Genomic DNA, 22,400 nt, shown 5'->3' with positions numbered 1-22,400 from the left:
CTGTGTGCTTTTGTCCTGATAATTGTTTAACTCATATGAACTCTGTATCTTGTTTTTTTCAGCACTAAGAGTTCTTTCTTTTCCAGCCTTTGAAGTCCTATCACAATTTTACAGTTAATTATAGAAAAAAGTGCAATGCACTGAATCAGTCAATTAAAATAATGTTCCTTTTTAATCCTATTTTAATCCCAGTGATATCACTTGCAAAGCAAAAAACATCATAAACAGAATTAGGATTCATTTCTAAAGATTCATTTACCTTCTGAAAACAAAAGAGAGAGAGAGACATAAACACACATTTGCACGCTCATACACTTATTTGTCTGTTTTAGTGTCTTAAAAAATGCAATCATAAGCTGATTAAGTAATTTGTAAAGACAATCGTAATGACTGAATGGCTATGTAGTAAACTGATATTGTCAAACAATAAAGACTAAAGTAAGGACATTCAAATCTATAACTTAATTAATGTAATTGTTCACCTGTTTAAACTTTTATCCGCCTGTCCATCCGTCCATCCATTCATCCATCCATCCATCCCAGCCAATCCAATACAATCCAGTTCAACATCAGTTATAATCTTGAACATTTATTCACAAAGGTTTGATTAGGATCATTTTAGTGGAGTAAGCACTAACAATACCTTTTCTGAATTATAAATACATTAGACTCTTTTATTCATTTTATCTCTGGCTTTGAGTCACTGATTTCTCACATTAGAAAAAGATAAATGTGGTTTGTCATATGCTGTTGTCTGAGCTTGTCCGAGATTTTTCGTTAACTGCAGACGCCACACCGATCCGCCTGTCGACCTCCTGCTCCATCCTTCCCTTATTTGTGAACAAGACACAGCGATACTTGGAACTCCTCCATTTGGGATAGGACCTCATTCCCCATCTGGATCTAATTTCAAGATGTTTGGTAAGACATTTTGTAACTGCATGAGAATGCTGATATAAACACAAAATATCTATTATAAAAGAGTTTCCTTATACACAACAAGCTAGGGAGATCATTTAATACTTCACGTTTTGTTTTTATTTTTGTTAAACTTCGTTGTATTTATTTTAACTTACAAAAGAATAAAAAAAAATCAAAATAAATTTTAAATGAAATAGTATTTCTAAGGAGGCGGATGTTACGTCATTTAAACTAGCCAATTACATCCATGCTTAAAGACTGTTTTAACAGAATGCGCTTGTTGTTTAGCAAACTAAATATTACACTTTGGTCAAATTACCATTGTTCAGTCGATTGCTGTAACAGGTTTCAAAACGTGTTTATTCACTCATAAATAAAGCCTATAAATGTACCGCCTTACATTAAACCCGCCAGTAAGGTCAGGCTGTCAATACTCTGAAATTACAGCAAGGAGCCAAAGAATAACTTCCGCCTAAAATATTTTGATTACAAAGTAAAACAGTTGACGTTCGTGACAGCATTAGACTCTGTTATTTTGAAGGAAATGGACCGGAAGCACTGTTGTATCTCTAACAAACGCTTCGCCCATGTGATTATGTGTGTAGACTGTACTCTCGAAAGACACCCCAAAGTGAACCGTTTGTTTGTAGCTTCAGTGGTGGCAGTCTCCGGCTCTGTGATACCGTTAGCCATTAATTAACTTTATCTTAAAGCAAAGCGGATTTAAAACGTTTATAGAAATGTAGCGGCTCTCGGACTCATCCGGACGGCAGCCAGTAATCCCACAAATTTAGCTGGTAAGTGACGTTAGCAACATTTTAAAGGCAGCCACTGGCAAGCTAGTGTACAGACAGTTTTTACATTTACACGGTGAAACGCTGTGTTGAATAATGATGGTTTCGTGCCGTTCAGTTAATTAATAACAGCTTGCAAGTTAACTTTACCTTGGGGACAAGGTCAAATAGAAAAAAAGATTCTGCTACAAATAGCTAACGTAGTTAACAAATCTGTCATTAATTCTACGCGCCCATCGCGGTACACATTCTATAATTTATCATCCGATATCCTTCTGTTAAATGTCCCCAAAGTGAATATGTTTGTGGTCGCCATTGCTGGCACACGATAGCATTGCTTGCTATTTAGACGTGATTTGTTATATGTAGGCTCTGCCAAAGAAAAGTGTTAGCTACATTTCCCATATGCTTATTTTGCCTGGTATCTGTCTGTCTGTCTGAGCTGGGCAGGTCAGCAATTAAAAGAACTGCAGGACGTGATTTTCAGGTTATTCTCTCCTCCCTGTTATCGTCCTAGTAACCTTCATTTCCTCCGAACACCTCAGGATGCTGACAACCACTTGGGTGGGGCAGACGCAGATGACAGAGGAGGGGCAGCATTCAGGGATAAACCAAACCGCACCAGATCGTTTTTAAATCACAGTTTGCGGTTGGCTAGTTAAGCCATGACCAAGCCCGAATCGAGGAAAAGCAGCGTAGCCGGCAGCAACGCCACCGGCAAGTGCGCCACCGCCGCATCCTCTGCCGAGCAGGTCAATAACGGCTCAGTGGATCTCGGGTGTCCGGAGCAGAGCACAACCTTAAAAGCCAAGATGATAAAACAAACCTCTAGGGAGAGTCTGTACCGGAGAAACACTGAATGCGAAGTCTATGACGACGGGACCAACACCTTTTTCTGGTGAGTTATGATTCAGAGGGGGGGTCCATGTGTTCATTGTCAGCAAGGATGTGTTGTCTATCAAGGTTATCTGAAAGACGGACTTAGATGACCTCCATTAATCGCAACTACTGCAGCCTTGTTACAAATCTGTAAATGTACTGTGATGCATACAAGTCTGAGGACTCTCAGGTCAGCAAGAAATTTGTTGTACTGAAATCACAAAAGGCGTAGTCCCCAGTTTTAAAGGTGTTCTCCAAGTGTTTGCCATGCTGTCATGGATGATTACTTTTCACATCCAACTCAGAGCTAGTCGTTGACAAGACACCGGCTAATGTGAGAAGACACCAGCTAATATCCCACCCTGCGCCCTCAGCAAAAAGATATCCATGACAGACTTGAAGGCAGATATTATCAGCATGCACAACACAAAGGCAGAAAAAGCGTGTGTAGAAATGTGTAGGATTCAGGTGTTATGCAAGCGTAACCAGCTGGTCTGGAAAAGTGACATTCCCCTTTGTAACCTTCTGAGTCGCTGGCTTGGCCCTTCAACTTGTCGCTACAGGAATATTTTATCCTGAGTTTAGTATGTGTGTATCATGCCAAGCTGTTTGGCATCCTTGGTAGCAAAGGCTAGTGTCTTACCAGAGAGAAATTTAATAGGCATGTACAAGGCAATTTTATCCAACACACACTATCCAAATTAAAGGTAGAATTCTTTTTCTGAACTGTAGCTCAGCTTAGTCTCAATATGACCAAAACATTGCTTGTGGTTTAAGTTATTAGAGGGAAGGTGTTTGGCTTCAGTAGCTGGATCTACCACTTTGGTTATAGCAGAGTCTTATAATTTAGTTTTCAGCACTGAACCTTAGGTTCATGTGACATTTTGAGTATTTACAGGGAAAAACTGCACAAACATATTAAAACAAGGTTTAAAAAATAACTAGATAACTAAAATAAACAGAAGCATCTCAAATCTTTGGGCTATTGTCATTTAAAGTTTCCATTTAGCAGTTTTTATTTATTTATTTTTAGAATACACCCTACCGCTACCAGCCTTCGCCTTAAATCAAACTTCCAGGAAATTGTTGACAGCTGACTTTCAATAACTGCAAAAAGATTTGGAAAGGCAGGAAGTTGTAGAAAAAAAGACAGTTGCTTCCAGTGTGTTACTGATGACTAAGACCATACAGAAGCCTTGAGGCTTTGTGTGGGACGCTCCCAAGAACTGTTTCTGTGTAGACAGCATATTCCTTTTGTTGGTAAGGAAAACTTGCATATGCATTTGTTGGCACACACACAAGAAGTTTAACATAATCCAAGAAAAGAGGACCAGCTTTAACATCAGTCTGATGAAACCAAATTTATTTTTTCTTTTCTCTCGCTCTCTCTCTTTTTTTTTTTAATTCATAAAAATACTTTATGTTTTGCGTTCAAACTACAGCCAATTTTCTTGAGCTTTTCTGGTTGGATACAAATAAACTTAATATGTCAACCCTTTTTAACCTTTGAGGCAGCCCTGAAACTTCTCTGCTGAGAGACTGTCTTAAATTAGCAGCTTGATTTATCTAGATGTTCAAACTTAAGCACACAGATGCATTTCTAATCCAAATCTGTCTTTCACTTGAACCAGACTTGTATTTCTGTCTTGTCACTCCTGATGTTGTTGTTTGGTTGTCAGGCAAGAGAGAGAAGCCAGTCCCTCCTCTCTGTCTCCTGCTAAACAGGTTGAATAAGGAGGTGGAACAAAGAGAAAATGCTAATGACTGTCATAACTGTCAGCAGTTTGGAAAAAAAAAAGAAAAAACTCTAAACTGAAGTTAAACGGCATTACCAAGCAGTTACACCAGTGTTATGTGATTTTTTATTTATCTTTAAAACTTTCAATACTAGGGAAGCCGAGAGCTGCCGGGCTGGACTTTTATTTTTTAAATCATTATCTCGAGATAACAAGTTCATTTTCTCGTTATCTTGAGATAACGAGGGCCGTTTTTACGTGAAGACAGGATAATTTATCTTGTTATCTCGAGAAAATAGTTTGTTTTCTTTAGATAATGAGATGATTAAAGTGGGCGCAAAAGTAAGTTTTACTGTGTTACACCTACTGATTAAAATGGACTCCATGACATGGACTCCATGGAGAGGGAAATCATGGTGTATCTGTGTAATTCTGTGAATGATTAATGGTAAAACCTTAATTGTCAGACATGTCACAATGTCAGCCGTTTTCAGACTTGATAGAAGTGAAATTGGATGCATTGATCAGGGATGGATGTTTATTGATCTGACATCAGCTTGTGTCGCTGCTGGCTTGACTGTACTGAGGACGATGAGAGGAGGATGATAGCTAAGCTCGCTTTCGTGTTAAAGGACAGTCCCCCTCCCCACCGCCCCACACCCCTCCCCAACACTGACAGCCCTGCAGAGCTCCTTCAGCTACAGACTGCTGCATGTTCGGCAGGTTTGAGTGTCTAAATTCTTGCTAGGGGTGAGTGCGAGTTTGATTGAATGTTTGTCTCTGTGTTGGTTCTGTGATGGACCAGGAGCAGCTACAACCCCATCGCGACCCCACATTTGTATAATCTGTTATGATAAAGATATAAATTATCCCGTTATGAGAGAAAACGGTGTTTAAAAACAAAAAAAAATGTGAGCCTGGCCACTAGAATACATATCAAAGAGTCACTGATGCAGCAGGTCGAATTTTGCTAAACGGTAAACATGAGCAGTGTTTATGCTGCAACATGACAACTCTGTCCTGCAACTGTGCCCTCTTTTGCCAGCATGAAGCTATTTCTTCATTCTGTTTTCTGGTTGCAAGTGCTGAGAGGAACTTGCTATCTTTGTTTTACAAAGCTTGCACAATGAATTTTGGATGTCAGGGCTGTAAAAATGTCAATAAGTTGCTAAAAAGGTGTAAAGCGCTAACGTCTATTTGTAAGGCAGCAAAGTACACCAAGAAGGCAGAGTTTTTTGTAATCTCTTAGTGGTCTTGAGCAGTAGATCTCCAGATTTTCTGAAGGTATTCCAAAGTATATCCTTATATTGTACATTGGCTGCTCACCCATGTTAAGTGTAGTTGTTTTACCTGATCTTACACGTTTAGTCTGTTAAGTGTCGTCACTTGGCTATAAATGTTTAAGGCATTAAAAAGGCGCTTAACTCTAGTCAGTTACAAGTGCTATAACTGTTAAAATGGATAAGTTTATTTTCTGAGAGCACATGGAGAATATGAGGTGTTTAATGCACTTAATACATCTGTCTGTTCCAGATATTTAGAATTTGAGACAATCACATAGTGAGGATGGTTTTTTGGTTCTGTCCACTCAGTAGAAAACAGGAAAAAGCAAATATGAGCCAATCAGTAGTTTACAGGTGTATTTCGGTGTGGCAATGGTCTGGTTCAGTACATTACTGACTACACAGATACCACACATAAAAATGAATCCTATGGGTCATATGGTATGGCCTTTACAGTCACCAGTTTCCGGTCCAGCATCTTACTACGGGGAAAAAAAAGGTTTTCCTTTTAGCTTGCCACTTTCTTGTAGATTTGTGTTAGCTTTCCAAAGACGATTGAAATGCTCAGACCTTCAAAGAGCCAGAGAATATTTGTAAATGGAAAAATTATATTTTGCTTTTGCTGTTGAAATAAATCTCAGCATCGGTCTACAAGATAGCTAACAGCCAACTAGTGACCGACATCATGGCCTTCACGCTCCATTTCAAATGTAACAAGGCAGGACAATGTTTAATGTTCACAGGTATATCAACAGAAACGAGGAGCTTCACAATTCAGTCAGACAAGTTGACAGAAAACTAATCAGAAAATCATTTTTTACTTTTTCGCTTTAGGTTTGAGAAAAGTTTAAAGGCCATTTTTCTACTGTGTTTAAGTCTATTAAACCTTTTTCCTAACAGGAAGCGTGTTAAACTATTAATTCACATTGTATATTCTAATATTTCTACCATTTTCATCTTAAATAACATATTATTTTCCCTTTAAACTCTCTTTCAGTGGCTTTTGTCGACTTTCCCCCCCTATACCAGCATTTATATTCTTCTTCTCCATGTTTTCTCTTCCACTCCTTCCAAAGGCGAGCTCATACGGTCACGGTGCTGTTCATTCTGACCTGTGCTCTGGTCTACGTCACCCTGTTGGAAGAGACTCCTCAGGACACAGCTTACAACACTAAAAGGTCAGTAGGCTGGATTTATCACTTCCTCTGTCTCCATGAACAAAGTCCTGCAGAACTCTGAAGGAAGGGCATTTAAAAAATCTACTTAAACCTTTAGAGCCTTTTGATTAGATTACATTATATGCTATGATTTTTTTTTCAGTCATTATCATGAGAGAAAAGATTTAAATGAGTATGTTCCCCATCGCCCTACTTTATAAAAGATTATCATTATCTCCTTAATGTGTCCTCGATCATGGCACTTCAAACCTGATAAATAGGTCGCATCGTGGAATTAGAGACAAATGTTTTTCTTACCACCATTTAAAAATATATGGGAAGAAATTATGCAGCAACAAGAGCTGATCTTCAGATATGAGCAAAATAAGACTGTTTCACCATCTACCTAGTGTAAGTTATGGCAAGTCCTTTTACTAATTTTTTAAAATGGTAAAAATATTCATAGGATTTTTGCAAGTATCAACCTCATAAAGGGGCTGAGATCGTCAAGGAAAGCCAAGCACAAGGAAGTGTGTGTGTTTGCGACAGACTGAGCGAGTGATCCTAAGTTGTGCTTGAGTGTTGGTGTATGTAAGAGATTGCGGGAAGGTTCTTAACTGGATTTGCTGCAGTCAGCACAGTTGAGCTTGTTGGGGTAAACACCCTAAAGCTTTTATCGGGTAGTGGAGCACACTCACACACTTATAGATAATCCTGATCCCCCCCCCAAAAAAAAGGGACACTGAAAAATCAAAATAAAAATAGAATCCAATTATTTATAAATATCATAAGCTAATATTAAATTCAAAATAGAGTAAAGAAAACATCAAATAATGAAACTGAGACGTTACTGTTTTTATGAAAAACACTAGAAGGTAAGAACAGCATGCGTTTATTTCAGCAGCATGGCTTTGTAGTCGAAGAGTCTGGGTGCTTTGAAACTGGGGTTGTATATGGTCTGAATCTTGCCTACACACTTGCCTTTACAATGAATTCACAATCTACATTGTGTGTTTTGATTGGCCGTCAGTAGTTCACACACACACACAACCTCTCAGTCACATACAAGCTTTAATCTCAGTGTGTGTTTAGTGTCCTATATCCTGCCTTGTACGTTCAGAGCACTGTCCTGGGCTCTCAGATGTTAGGCAGCAAAGCTTTGATTAGCCTGATCTACATATAGAGGAAAATGTAATAAGGTATAAATGCATGGACAGCAGCGTAGACAGACATCCAGATTTGACTAAGATCGAAAAATATCCCATTACTTTCTGTCTTCAGCGCCGTGTAGCTTTGTTTAATCTGTAAAGAAAGGTTGAATAGGATCCTCAAGTCCTTGAAATGCTTTCAATCCACACTGAAGAATATTTTTTACATGTATACTGCAGCATGAACTTATGTGTTTGCAATTGTGCTGCTGCAGGGGTATTGTGGCCAGCATCCTGGTGTTCCTCTGTTTCGGGGTGACACAAGCCAAAGATGGACCCTTCACCAGACCACATCCAGGTATGAAAAGCATGTTAATTCTTCTCTGTGTGCACTGCTGGCAGTTCAATAAACTATAAGTGTGTTTGAGAACTACTTGTTTGCATCTTGTAAGAAATACAAGGCAGGTTGTCAGTTGCAAGCTAAATGTAATTGTCAGGAGACAACTAGTAACCCTACGTTGAAAGCAAGAAGAACATTTAACAAGAACATTTTTCTTTCAGTAAAGTTTTTTTTTAAGCCTAGCTAAACATTTAACGCCTTCCATTGATCAGAGAGTTGCACAGTACGACCAGAAAGATTTTCTGCTCAGTGTTTCTTTTAACCTAACTCTGTTTTTAGAGTATGCTAGCTTTTTAAAGATTGTATATTTTTATTCCCAGCTTTACTTTAATGTGCCAGCATTAAAGTTGTCTGTACAGTCGGCACCAATGGGCCATTGCTTAGAGCTCCCATGTAACAAATGGCTGTGTTCTAACAGCATCTAGAGTGTTAGTTTTTGCCATTCTTGCATTTTTTTGTGTGCATCACCCTGATTTTTCTGGTTAAAATACAATGTTCAGGTGTATTTACACTGATAGACTGCTTAAATCACGCACCCTGATCTGCCGAGCAAGTCATGTTGGCTGTGTGTGTGTTGTTCATCCTGTTGTACTTCAGTTTACACTCGACAGATTTGTATCCTGGGAAAACAAAAGTCCCAGTGGCCTGTAATCCTGCTGGATCACAGGCTGGGAGTGCCACGAAAGCAGGGCTCATGTTTTAATGCACAAAATATTACAGTAGCAGCTAGGGCTGGGCGATATATCGGATATGCTCGATGTATCCTGAGAAGTTTTACATGCGATATATAAAATGTCTATCTCCCGAACATCGAGTACACACTGGCCCGGCAGCGTTTACAGCGTCTACATGTGAATTTCTTCGTAGTTTAGCTTCTCTCTCTCACAGCAGACAGCTCACTCTCCCACCCATACAGAAAACTCTCCTGTGCACACGCATGATGTTGTTTCAGGGGAGACAGGAAAGAAGCACAGAGTATGCAGCTAGCTAGTTAGCAAGCTAGTTTACAATCGTTAAGAGATAGAAGCTGTATGAAAGACGTATATTTTAAGCAGTAATACGCCTCAGAAATGACGACAATGAGACTGTTTCCCGATGGACATGAAGTTCTTAGTACACCGGAGCAGGAAACTCCTCCAGCTGCTCTTATTATTAAATAAGAGCTGATGTTAAACCAGATATTCTTGTCTGTTTTACAGGTGGTTGATGCAAACAATTTCTAACATGTGTCGCTCACCTGTGTGTGCATGCAGCATGTAGAAACATGATGCGACGTCATTACATGTCAACATAAGAATAAGATTAAAAAAAAAAACCCAGGCTGTTTCGTTTTTTTAATAAAAGGACGAATTATAAACCTGTTCTAGAGGAAAGGGATCTTAGATTACTTCTGTTGGGATCTGGTGCAAAATTAAAAGAACCTAAATAATAAAATAATATTTTTTAAAATAAAATAATTGAATGAAAAAAATATATTGGATATTAATTGAGTAATTATAGAAAATAAAATAAACTTGATCTTCTAGGGTTGGTGGGAGTTTGTTGGTTTTTATTAAATGTTTGAGAGCAGGTTCCTGGTTCAAAATAAAGTTTGTTGAAATGGGAAAAAAAAATCACAATAAAGATAAATTAACTGAGCTTACTTAAATCCCACTGGTGTGTTTTTATGCATGGTAATGTTGAATTTAATATTTATACAGTGTTTTAGAGGAAATTTCAAAACATCAGGATGTATATTTTGTATCAGGATAAAGCCAGAAAGTACCATGATTTCAGTTTTCAGCCGTATCGCCCAGCCCTAGCTATTGTCCCTAGTAGCAACAGCAATAGCGTCTTGGTTCTGGATAAGAAAAAATAGATATGTTTCAGCCCTTTACTCATTAAAGGACTCAGTTAGAACTAAAATGGTTTTATTCCCTGGTAGATGATAATAAATGTATATAAATGTAATTGAGAGGATCTCATCAGAAGGAAAACTAAACTTTAAATCTCAGCAGTTGTGTTAAATAACTTAACAATAAAGTTGGAATTCAGTGAAAATGTTCAGAGCTGCATGCGTGGTTTCAGAATGGCTAGTTTGACTAATCCAGTGCTGGTTTTGAGGACAAAAAGTGAGTTTATTAATATCTTTTGTAACCTGTTTCTCTCTTTCTGTAGCTTACTGGCGGTTCTGGCTTTGTGTCACTGTCGTCTATGAACTGTTCCTCATCTTCATCCTGTTTCAGGTGTGTATTGGAAAACTTGTGACCTAGAATTGTTAAAACATTAGAGATTGGGTGAGCTATAGATATTTTATTTTATTTTATTTTATTTTATTTTATTTTATTTCAACTTTAACCAAGCAATATTAAATCATTTTTGTAATTTTAGGTATTAGGTTGTTGTGTGTAAGTTATCTCATATTGGAAGCTTTGGATTTTCTTAACTTGCAGTGAAAACCTCTAGGTGGAGGATAAGTTTGTTGCTAAGTGTGTTATTGTTATGTATGTGGTGCATTACAGTGACCAAAAAAAAAAAAAAAAAGATTCATCAGTGCTATGTAGAGCTGGGCATTAAATCGATTTTTATAATTCCCAAAAAGATACTGGTTGCAACTGGTTCATGTTTGCGATGCGTGCTGAAGGGTGCGCTAGTAACAACAGCGGATTGACAGCATACTATACAGACTAAACAGATTATAGTTTATTTTGGGAAGCCGTATGTTATAATGGAGCCTAAAGACTTAACTATCAACTTTTATGCCCAAATTTTCAATTTGTTTATTTCTTCAAAGTCTTCCTCCTTTGGCTATATTTAAACTGTTGTGATTTTGGGCCGGTTCGCCAGAAAGCTCCAAGGTTCTGAGACTCCAGAACGGAGCCGGAACCAGAACAGTGTCTGTCTGAAAACAGTCTCGGATACACAGGCCAATGAGCCGTCATTGGCTGCTGGAACTTAGCTGCCGTGGGAAATATTTCTCTTTGAACCAATTCAATAAATTAATCAATTAAATTAAATATAAATGAAAAGTAATTTACAGGTGGGAGAAAATCTTCTGCCAGTTAACTTAAAACCATCTGATTTAGTTGGTGCATCCTTAGAATGAACAGTGTTAAGTGAAGTGTGTACATTCATAGCACGCCTCTCTCCTACATCACAATGCAGGAATATATCTTCTTCACTGAAGAAGCTGCTGATATTCCAGTTAAAATTTTGGATTTCATAACCTTCCAGAAGTCCAGATGGAGGCCATAAAGATATATTAAAACTAGGGGTCAAACTCTAGGATTTCTTTAAAAAACGAGGCTCTATTGCTCCGATTATTTCTCCGCTTTGATCCCTGGAAGCTTCTTTTCTTTCCTCCAGTTAAATTAAAATGTAACTCAGTCAGACAGCTACTTAAACCATCTACTCTGTGGATTTGTGTGAGGAATATTGAAGTTCTAGGTCAGGGAAAATTTTAAAACTGTATTCTGATGCCACAAAAAGTGTGAGGTAAATTAAGTAAATTCTAACTTCCACAGTTGTAATTTTCCACTTTAACAACTCGTCACACAGACGGTGCATGATGGGCGGCAATTCATGAAGTACATCGACCCCAAGTTAGGGGTACCGCTCCCAGAGCGCGACTATGGCGGAAACTGTCTCATCTACGATCCAGGGAACGCCACGGACCCCTTTCACAACATCTGGGTGAGAAAAATACACTTAGCTTAAATGTCATGAGTGCAGATTTAAACGAATTAATCATTTCAAACATTACTCCGTTTGTGATTTGTAATCTGTTGAAGACAGCTTAGTAAGTAACATTTTTGAGTCCATCCTGCAGCTATGATCTTGTGCCCTTCGTCTACAATTACAACTAACAAGGAAATGACCCAGATCTTCAATAATTTGGTTGCATTAAAAAAAAGGACTTTGCATGGTCGTCTGCACTGAGACAGTTTCTCCTTTTCTCTTTTCTCTATTCACTCACTCCCTCTGTTTTTGACAGCTCTCTTCCTGTCATGTCTCTTGCACCTTTTGCTTGTTATTGGAGTCCCACACATGCCCACCACGAGTTTTATCTGTGCTATCAAACAGAGGTTTGGGTCTGGTGCAGAATCAGGACTTCTTTTCCCTTGGTGGGGCAGCCTTACCTCTGCCACCGTGACCTAAACCCATCTCTGATGCTGGCCTGATTGCAGCCTCTCTGAGTGGGACAAACCACAGCAAAATGTTACATTATGACCAGATATTAAAAAAAAAGTTCTACTGGTTTGGATGTTTTTTTTTTAGGAAATTGGTGCTAAACAAGGTGGAATCCGTGTATGTGGATGCACAGTGAAGAAGTGACCTTAGATGTATTTTCTTTCAGTGTTTTCTGATGCCCAGCTAAGTTTTGTCCTGCTTGGTGACCCAGTATTCACTGTGCTCATTTCCACCATGTGCAGTATGAATGTGAACTAGATGTGGTGTTTTTTTTTTCAACATTTAAACTGTCTAAAGATAAAGTACATTTCTATCTTGGGCACACAGACTGTACACACATCACCAAGCATAAATGCTTTTTTAATTTATATAAGCGAGACAGTGCAATATACAGAGGGTCTAAAAGAACTGGATTATCTTGTATACAGACAATATGGTGTTATAACATGGTCAGCCACAATAATCACAACATTTTCCTGTTACCTGACATTGATTTTTATGAAGGTAAACACAGCAGGCAGTCATGCACAATGACAGTGTTAACTGATCCATCGCCTGTCAAATCAAAAGCTGAATGTTTATCTACATGTGTCCTGCTGGGAGGTAATGAACTCGATGATGTGCTTGTAACACAATAAACAGCACATTTACTCATATTTCATTCTTAAATAAAGACCTGTGCTTCACTTGGCTGCGGACTGTTTGATTAATTATGATTATTCTATATGCTTCAGTTGCAATATGACAGATGCGTTGAGAGAATTTAAAGTCTGTAAATGTGCTTCAGTTACTTCCCATTTTCACACTCTCAGTTTAAGGCGCCTTACTTATCTGGAGTATGGTGGGACGGGTTTTAGTTGTTTACGTTGCAAGTCGCCTGAAAATTGGCTAATGTTTGTTGGGCGATTGTATGTTAGGCATCAGTTTCACACTGGGTGAAGCTAAACAACATTTTAGTGAGCAGAATTTGGTGTTTATTTGTAATTTGTCTCAATAGGACAAGATGGATGGCTTTGTTCCAGCTCATTTCCTGGGATGGTATATCAAGGTAGGTTTGGAAAAGGCTGCATAACTTAAAGCTGGAAATAATTCAACACAGACTCAGCTTTGTTGCTGTTCGATTTCTGAGAATCCCCAGTACACCTTTCTGATTAAAACCATAAAAACTTCAGTTCCTGCTTTGTGAGAGAAGTTGATCAAGTGAAATTAAAATTAAAAGGTGTGGGTTTGATACGACAAGTCAGACTTTCTGGTATGTAGAAAAAAGAAGAATTTTTTAGCCATTAAAAAATGCATCTTTTTCTCTATTTCGAAGATAACGGTTCTTATTGAAGTGAAAGGGGAACTACTTAATGAAAGCGTCTGACTTGGCAAAGATTAAGAAACTGTGATAAATTTGATTTCAAGCATGTGAGTCAGCCTGCACATACTCGTATGTAATAACCACATTGCAAGAAAACCTGACATTTCAAGAGTTCTTCTGTGAATTTATAGCTGTGAACAGAATAAAGTTTCTATCATCAACCCTTTTTACCTTTTTATTTTTCTTCTTTATTCCTCAGACTCTGATGATCCGGGATTGGTGGATGTGTATGATCATCAGTGTCATGTTTGAGTTCCTGGAATACAGTCTGGAGCATCAGTTGCCCAACTTCTCAGAGTGCTGGTGGGACCATGTGCGTATAAGTATTTCTGCTCACGCTCTACTGTTGCTAGTGCATCCATATTGAAAAGATGTTCTTATGAAGCACTGAAAGCAGATTTATGTCAAAGTTTCTCAAAACAAGGCTTTATGACACTTGAATTATTGGAGATTTAAAACAGAAGTAGTCACTTTACAAAGAGCAGAAAAGATGTGCCGAGCTCTTGCTCTGCACAGCTGCAGGTTAAGGAACAATATAAGCAGTGGAGCAATCATTTTGCTGTTCAGATTTATGGTAGCAATTAAGTACTCATTTGTTTGCATGATAAGAATATTATATTATACTTATATGAAAGTAAAGTGGTCAAATAAAGCAATAAAATGGGATTTGAGAACTTGTAGGGATACTAAACAAGGATCAACTATTAACTGACAATGTAATATTGGGTCAGATTAATGCTGCAGTTGTGTAAGATAATAACTAATTTATAGTAAATATGACTTAATCTGCAAGTTTATACATTTAGATATTAAATGTAATTTAGATGATCTAAACCGCTCTAAATACAAGAGTTTATGGTGCTTCAGAGGAAGTGCGCACACACACACACACAAACACAAAGATTGGCTGTGTTCTTTTTTGTTTAGGTTATTAAAATCCATTATCTTAGAAGACAGAGAAAATGTCAGCGTTTCCAATAGAAAACAAAAACAAACAGGAGAGTCGGGGAGATGTAAGCCAATCATGATCTGTTCACACCCACACTGTCCTTAGAAAAGGTTTAATCTTATAAACCTGTAGAAGGATTTCTTGACCTCATTCACCCTTAAATAAAATGGTTTTCTCCCTCTAGTGGATCATGGATGTGTTGGTGTGCAATGGTTTGGGGATTTATTGCGGCATGAAGACCCTGGCTTGGTTGTCAATGAAGCCTTATCAGTGGCAGGGCCTCTGGAACATTCCTACATACAAGTACGTCTGTATAAATGGACAAAAAATTACTTTGTTTTTTGTTTTTTAACATTTTTCTTACACTGCTCCACACCTGATGCCTACATGAAGCGTGCACATGTTGATAAGTACCTAATGGTATGTTTCCCTCACAGGGGGAAGATAAAGCGAATTGCATTCCAGTTCACTCCTTACAGCTGGGTGAAGTTTGAGTGGAAGCCGGCTTCCAGCCTTCGTCGCTGGCTTGCTGTGTTGGGCATCATCTTCATGGTAGGAACTAAGGGGTCACGATACAAGATTATTTCGATTCTATGGGTAACGAATTGATGTTTGCAGACATCACACATTTCCCTTTGATACAATTTTGATTTCAATACAAGAAGATATCGGATGCTGATTTAAGACGATCACTTTCATTCATGTTAAAGATAAAACAACAAGCTCAGACAGGCATTTAAATGAAAACAGTATTTTAACAAGTAGACTGATGCACATATTGAGCTTTAACATTTTCCTATAATATAAAACTAAAAGAGTAATTTTCTATTTGTAGATATTGAAGCAGAATATAGTGTAAATCTTACCCATGTTTAGAGTCTCAAACAAAACATTTATGGAACTTGATTATAACTAAGATGGTTCAGTCTGGCTTTATCACAATTAAACCACACCTTTGGATAACAACATTTTCCTCATCAAATAAAAATAAGACATTTTGGTTGTTAGAATAAAACAAATTAGAAAAAAATCCAAATTTTCTTTCTTATGTACGTCTCACAAATGATTGCTGTTGATAATTTGATTCATATTTTCCATTTTAATTTCTGCTTTTGGCTTGTTGATCGTTGGATCCGTTAGATTGAGGTATTATTACACCAGTATGAACAATTCTATGTTTACTGGTTTTAAAACGAGACCTTTTTGTCATGGAAGCAAAGAATGAAATGACAGTACCATTTTGTCTTAGTCCCTTTTCATACTTTTTGGTCCTTACTCTGCCTTTTTTCAGCTGGTTGTCCTCCTCATTTAAGATATGTGTTTTTATTTTTGTCCTCCATTAGTTCCTGCTAGCAGAGCTGAACACCTTCTACTTGAAGTTTGTGTTGTGGATGCCTCCCGAACACTACCTGGTACTGCTCCGCCTCGTCTTTTTCGTCAACGTGGGAGGCGTGGCCATGAGGGAGATCTATGACTTCATGGATGACCCGTGAGTAGCAGTGCTGAATTAACTGGTGCGGCTGATATGTTTGTCACACATGTAAATACACTGAGTCCATGCATTGTCTGGATCATCATTCATAGCTTGGAGTGTGTTTACATCTACTGCAGATGCTACTCCTGTTTGTTCAGAACAGGGGCCTCATTTAACAAGCTGGCGTAGGTACAAAAGCTGGCGTACGCCAGTTATAGTCAACTTCTGGAATTTATAAAAACCAAACTTGACTTGAGAATGTTCCTACCTCCATGGCAACTCTTGACTCTCCTGTACGCACAAAATCTGTAAAAACGGGAAACTGCGACACCAAGGCACAGAATAAAATCAAGGAAATGATGTGAAATGTGAGACATTTTCCACAATCAAATATTACATTTCACACCACATGCTCTGTATTAAAGCTATTTGCAAAAATGATTAAAGATGCACATTCGATAATAATACTTCTAGGAGTGCAGGCTCAGAAAAAAAAGAGATGGTATTAATGAGACCACTTAAATATGTTCTGTCATTGTCAAACATAACTTAAAATACATTCAGCTAAATAAGGTGGGCAGTCTGCTGCCAGCATGTGCCAGTAAAAGTGGCATAAAAAAAAATCAGAAATGCTCAAACTGAAAGGAGCTGAAAATTCAAGCATGCTTCAGTCATGCTCAGCAACTGCTACCAAATGGTCATTCATTCTAAGACCCAGCAGAGTGGGAAGCAGACTGGAGGCTGGAGCGTCTGGAAGTGATGCAACACTTATGAAACACACAAGAGGTGGATTTCCTTTTATTTTTTTATTCTTACAAGAAGCTTTTTATTGTTGTCCCAATTTGTTCCCACCTCGTTAATAGAACCCTCTGCAGATGTGTCTGTACATATTTATTGTATAAATTAAAACAAAGGACTAAATTAGCATCATTCAGCCAACGCTTTTCTCCAAAGTGACCTACCGTGGGCCCAACTGGAAGGTGTTAATACTCCGCCAGTGGGATTCAAACTTTGGTGCACAGCCAGTTGAGATATCCAGCTGCACTATCCGATGCCTCTGGCGTGTTTTGCCTTCTGACACGGCGTTGACAGCATCTGCCACCTGCTTCACTCCTCTGCCTTTCTGACGCTGGTAATGCCCACGCCATGCCCACCAGTTAAAACCTTTTTATGTTTTTCAAAATGGTCCATCAGGATCTCAGTCTCACATCCCAAAAAAATCTGCTTCTTCCCTCTTTTCCCCTCCTGAGCCATCATGGAAATGATGTGATGAATATTTATTATAGGCGTTCACCTGACCTTGTAGAGCCACCATGCGGGTGTGGCAAGGCGTTCCCTCACTTGCGCCAACTTTAGAGTTGATTCTGATTTATAAAGGGAAACAGGCGTAGGACGTGTGTGTGCACACTTTGATAAATCTAAAAGTTTTTGTGTGCTGCATTTCCTTTTTCTCCCTACGTACGCCACCAGTAGTCTGCTTTGCTACGCACTGTTTGATAAATGAGGCCCCTGTGGCACCGTGGCATTGTTCTGATGTAATATTTATTTTAGTACATCACAAAATTCCATAGCGGCAGTAGAAATGTCCTTTGGCTTGTATAACTTTTCCGTAATAACACATTGTATAATTTTTCCAACAGAAAGTTCCACAAGAAGCTCGGCCAGCAGGCATGGCTGGTGGCAGCAATCACAGTGACTGAGTTTCTCATAGTGGTCAAGTATGACCCCAACACCATCATGTTGCCCATCCCCTTTTTCATCATGCAGTGTTGGTTCTTAGGAATCTTCCTCATACTTATCTGGACCTTATGGCGATTTTTCATTCGGTAAGAACGTTTCTTTTTAAATTGCAAGTGAAGTAATAATAATAATAAATGACTCAGTTCTATTCACAAAACATATTTACCATTTCCAGCTGATGTGGTCTGGAGGAGTTTAAGCAAGACTGAGCTCTGGGCCTGAGCTGGGCCAAGTCCATTTGTTTTTGTTTTTTTTCATAGTTATTTGCTTGTTTCTGTTGCCCCAGGCCCATGTGACATTTTTTTTTTTTTGTTTATGTAATTCACTTTTTCTATTAAGTATTCCTGTTAGATGCAGCTCTTCCCCAGCATGTTAAGCTTCATGTCTGCTTTTTCTCCCTCCCTCCTTACCAACCCCATCCTGTTTATGCTCAGCAGTAATGCAGTAATGTCCTTATCAGGAGAGGTAGGTAATAGGATAATGATGCCTTGCTCTGTCCATTTCTTCCCATCAGCAGTGCTCTATTATTTATTTATTTATTCCCTCTTTTAGCACTTCATTGTCTGGTTATAATAACCTGTCAACCTTTTAATTCTCTAGAAAACACAGATCATTCCTTGTTGATCCACCTTTTGCTCGGCACTTTACCTTTTCTTGCTGTGATGAATTTCTCATCTTCATTTCCCACCACACCATTTTAACTCACATTCTAGTGATGCTGAGGAAATCATGTTTGTGCTGACGCTGTCAAAGTGAGAGCGAACAATCAACCACTTCACATACTGTTAGTCAGCATGCCAGCTTTATCTACTGAAAACGTTCTTAACAAACTAAGAGTTGAGCAGATCAGCTCCACCACCTCTCATGGTGCACCTCCCTCCAGTCATAGCGAACAGTGCATCAAAGACACCAGACACCAAAAGCATGTCACGTTGCAGTTTATGGGTGAAATTGTGTGAAAATGTTTCAGTAGTTTTCCACCTATTAAGCGCTTGGATTTTTTTGGTAAGAGCTGCTGGACAGAAACCAAGATATAAAAGCAGTGTAGACTTTAAGGCTTTTAGGAGTTACTGACTGAAACTGAGAGGGCTGAACAGAGTTGCAGAGCCACACTCGCATGCCACTCCGATGTGTCCCGACTCACTCCTCGTATGTAATGTGTTTCGGTAAGCTTCAGCAGAGACAACTGAGTATGATGATGGAAGTTTAAAGTGCCCCACTGTTCTTTGGGATGTAAATGGTATTAATACATCTTAGACTACATATTGTATTATTCAGAATTGTGGTGGTGGATTTTTGACTCTAAGGCAAAGTAAGTTTTTTATTATTATTATTATTATTCAACTCCTGAAAATGTAATTGTAGACTTTATTTAATTTTCCAGCAGTTTATCGTCATCTACAAACTCAAATGTAGTCATGGCATGACCATGTGGCATGATCCTCACCTGTATTACATGTGCTGCAGAGGATCATAAAGTGGCAGCTAATGCCAACTGACTGACTTTTCATTTGAGCTCAATTATTCTTCTTAAATACTGTACGTAGGTGTTATGTTTCCATTAAAGAAATGAGTTTCTACCTGCTCAAACATTTCACCATAAAGGTTTCCTGCTTAAGGAAAGACGCTTCTTAACAAAAATACTTAATTCATAATAACAATAATAACCACATCTGCATATCAGCAGCTCAATTTAAACAGTAGAATTTAAACCAGCAGGGCAGAAATGTTCCCTAAACTGCTTCTTTCTAGTAATAGCTTTGTCTCCTTTCCCACCTTCCCACAGTGACATTACACTCCGCTACAAAGAGACCCGTCGGCGCAGGCAGGAAGCGCCTGTCGACTGGGACCGCACGCTGGGCAACGGCAACACAGCCACCCCGTCTGGGCGAAGCAAACTCAACGGCAGCTCTGAGACGCTGCGGCAGAGGAAGTCCTGAGAGGAAGTCACGGCAGTGATTTTGAAGGGGGAAGGATGAAGTCTGGATGAGGAAAACAAAGAAGGGAATTGTTGCACAAAGTCTAATGTAGAGGAAAAGCAGATGGACACACATGCAGGCTGTACTTGTGCCAACATGAACTGATTAGTTATTCAACAGAGGGGAGGGGAGGGGAGGGGGTAACTTGGTGTAATTGTGTAGTTATTTTCATACTACAGGGAATTACCTCATTTTGTTTTTAACACAGATGATGATGCATTTTTGTGTGATTGTCTTGAATGTTGGCTGGTAATGGGGAATCTGAATTCAGGAGAGGTGGATTAAAGCAAGGAGGTTTAGAAAGGATAATGATACACTCTTGCGTTCCTTAGTTTGTGTTTCTCTTCTGCACTCCCTTTTTTTTTTTTTTTTTTATAAAGAAACAGAGGAGCATGTTAGGAAAATATCCACAACTGTAAATATGCTTGTGGTGTTGTTGCATTCATGCAGATGAGAGGAGACAGATCATTTAACACGTCTGCCTGTATAAAGACTGATCTGGATTCTGTTTGTAGTCCATGAGAGAACCATGGATTTTTTTTTTTTTTAGTTTAAGGATCATGACAGTTTTATGTTAAATTAGGATTACACGCCAGCACATTTCTCATAGTTTAGAGCAGATTTGGTCCCAGGTACTTGAAACATTGTTTGCATGTAGGACACTTTTTGTTGGCAATTCAGGGCTCATTCATGGGAGCACTGAGGCCCACTCTGTGAGAAGAAAACTGGCCAAAGCTTTCTCTCTTTAAAAAAAGTTTGTAAAAAAAATAAACAACCAAATAACTAAAAAATCAAAATGTACCATATTCTAGTTAAATATGGTGATATACATGATAAGTGGGGATAGTTTCTTTCATTTTATTTTTTCTTAGGCATTATATTAGTTATTTGTTTGGGGTAATCGTAAATATTTGGTTGAATATAAACACTAGATTATGCTGGAGATTCTTTGTGTGGGAAAAAAGAAAAACACATGTTCGACAATCACACTGGCAGGACGTTGACTGGTTTTCCTCATGGACACATACATGGGAGCAAATGACAGAAATCTGGATGATGGCTGACGGTGTGCGGCTCATTCAGTCACAAAATATTTTTTTCGTGTTTTTTTTTTTTTTTTTTTTTTTTTGTATGTAATTTCTGCCAAATTTATATTTTTTTAAATATAATTTCATATTCTGTTGTGGTTGAATGAAGCCAAATCAATAGGAGAACCAACTTTGTTTGAGAAGGAGAAATTAAGGTTTAATATGGGCGTTTGTTTGGGAAGCCAAACTGGTCTTTTGCTGCTCTTTGGGCCAAGCCAAAGCCATAAAACCACCCAGAACTGCTAAAGTCACCAACACTACTACTACAGTTTGACTCCTCAGTGTGAGGATCTGATGCTGTACTTTATTAGGATGTGGGAGTAAACAGGTCATTTTCAGACGGTAGAGCGAACAAAATGCTGATGTTTAATCGATGAGTAGATTAGCTGATCATTTGCAGAATAGTCAGTTATTGACAGCTCTAGTTTCATGTTCATTTTGTTGCAGGAGGGGAAAAAAAAAAAAAAATCAGAAATGCTCAAACTGAAAGGAGCTGAAAATTCAAGCATGCTTCAGTCATGCTCAGCAACTGCTACCAAAAACCTTTCGTCTTTGTCTTGTGGCTGTCAGAGATGAGTTGTAAATTTCCGTGTTACTCAGCGTAACTCTGCGATACATGGCTAAGGACAAAGTAGACAACATCTGTGACGCTAGCGCCAGATGTTGCTGTTGTAAAAGAGGCTGATGTTATAGTACTGTAGTCATTTTTCAGGTGAATACAATCCAACAGTCTGCTCATTAATTTTATTTTGCCAAACAATACACTAAGGTTAGTCATTTCTACATGGCTCACTCATGTATATCATGCAGATGTCTTATTTATTTTGTCCTCTTTCTTCTTTTTTTAATACAGTGACTCCTGTGCTCATTGTGCACCTGGCCTCAGACTGGTTAAAATTCTTTGGTTTAAAATGTCCTAAAAGTTTAAACCAATGCAAGTCTTGAATTTGCACATTAACCCTGACTTCCCAAAGGAAGCAGGGAATGAAGAAATGACAGGATCTTTTCCAACATGATTGTTTTGTTTCTCTTGTGGCCACATGGGGGCGGTAGACGTTTTATTATCGCTCTGTGCAGTCCGTTCTCCTGGATGATGACTTGACAACTTGCTGTACAGTAAATGCCACTTTCAACTTGGTCTGTGTAAATGTGTAAATGTTAAGGATTAGAAAGCTTAAATATGCTGCTGCTCCACATAATTTTATAATGTTTTCAATAAAAAGAAATTACATTTTGATGTTTTTTTTTTAATAAATGTGTTTTTATTGCAGCATTTTGTGGTGACAAGTTAGAAATGGATTCTATATTTACTTTTCTTC

The 22,400-nt window shown here is 38.4% G+C and overlaps 1 protein-coding gene across 2 annotated transcripts; it reads left to right on the top strand.

Annotated features, from left to right (window-relative positions):
* The first annotated feature begins 1,494 nt into the window (after positions 1–1,494).
* On the top strand, positions 1,495–22,218 carry ptdss2 (phosphatidylserine synthase 2). Of its 2 annotated transcripts, none has more exons than XM_041996526.1 (13): positions 1,495–1,718; positions 2,233–2,613; positions 6,690–6,791; positions 8,194–8,276; positions 10,476–10,543; positions 11,856–11,990; positions 13,486–13,536; positions 14,051–14,164; positions 14,985–15,103; positions 15,238–15,352; positions 16,144–16,289; positions 17,915–18,100; positions 19,801–22,218. In XM_041996526.1, the coding sequence occupies exons 2-13, from the start codon at positions 2,381–2,383 to the stop codon at positions 19,952–19,954; spliced, it is 1,506 nt and encodes a 501-aa protein (XP_041852460.1). In that variant the 5' UTR covers positions 1,495–1,718; positions 2,233–2,380; the 3' UTR covers positions 19,955–22,218. The 2 variants fall into 2 exon arrangements, with proteins under 2 accessions (XP_041852460.1, XP_041852459.1); XM_041996525.1 differs by having other exon boundaries at positions 1,496–1,718; positions 2,261–2,613.
* Positions 22,219–22,400: the final 182 nt, after the last annotated feature.

This window comes from Melanotaenia boesemani, chromosome 10, assembly GCF_017639745.1.
Source record: "Melanotaenia boesemani isolate fMelBoe1 chromosome 10, fMelBoe1.pri, whole genome shotgun sequence".
Lineage (NCBI taxonomy): Eukaryota > Metazoa > Chordata > Actinopteri > Atheriniformes > Melanotaeniidae > Melanotaenia > Melanotaenia boesemani.
The sequence above is the reverse complement of the archived record's forward strand: the minus strand, read 5'-3'. Positions and strand labels throughout refer to the sequence as shown.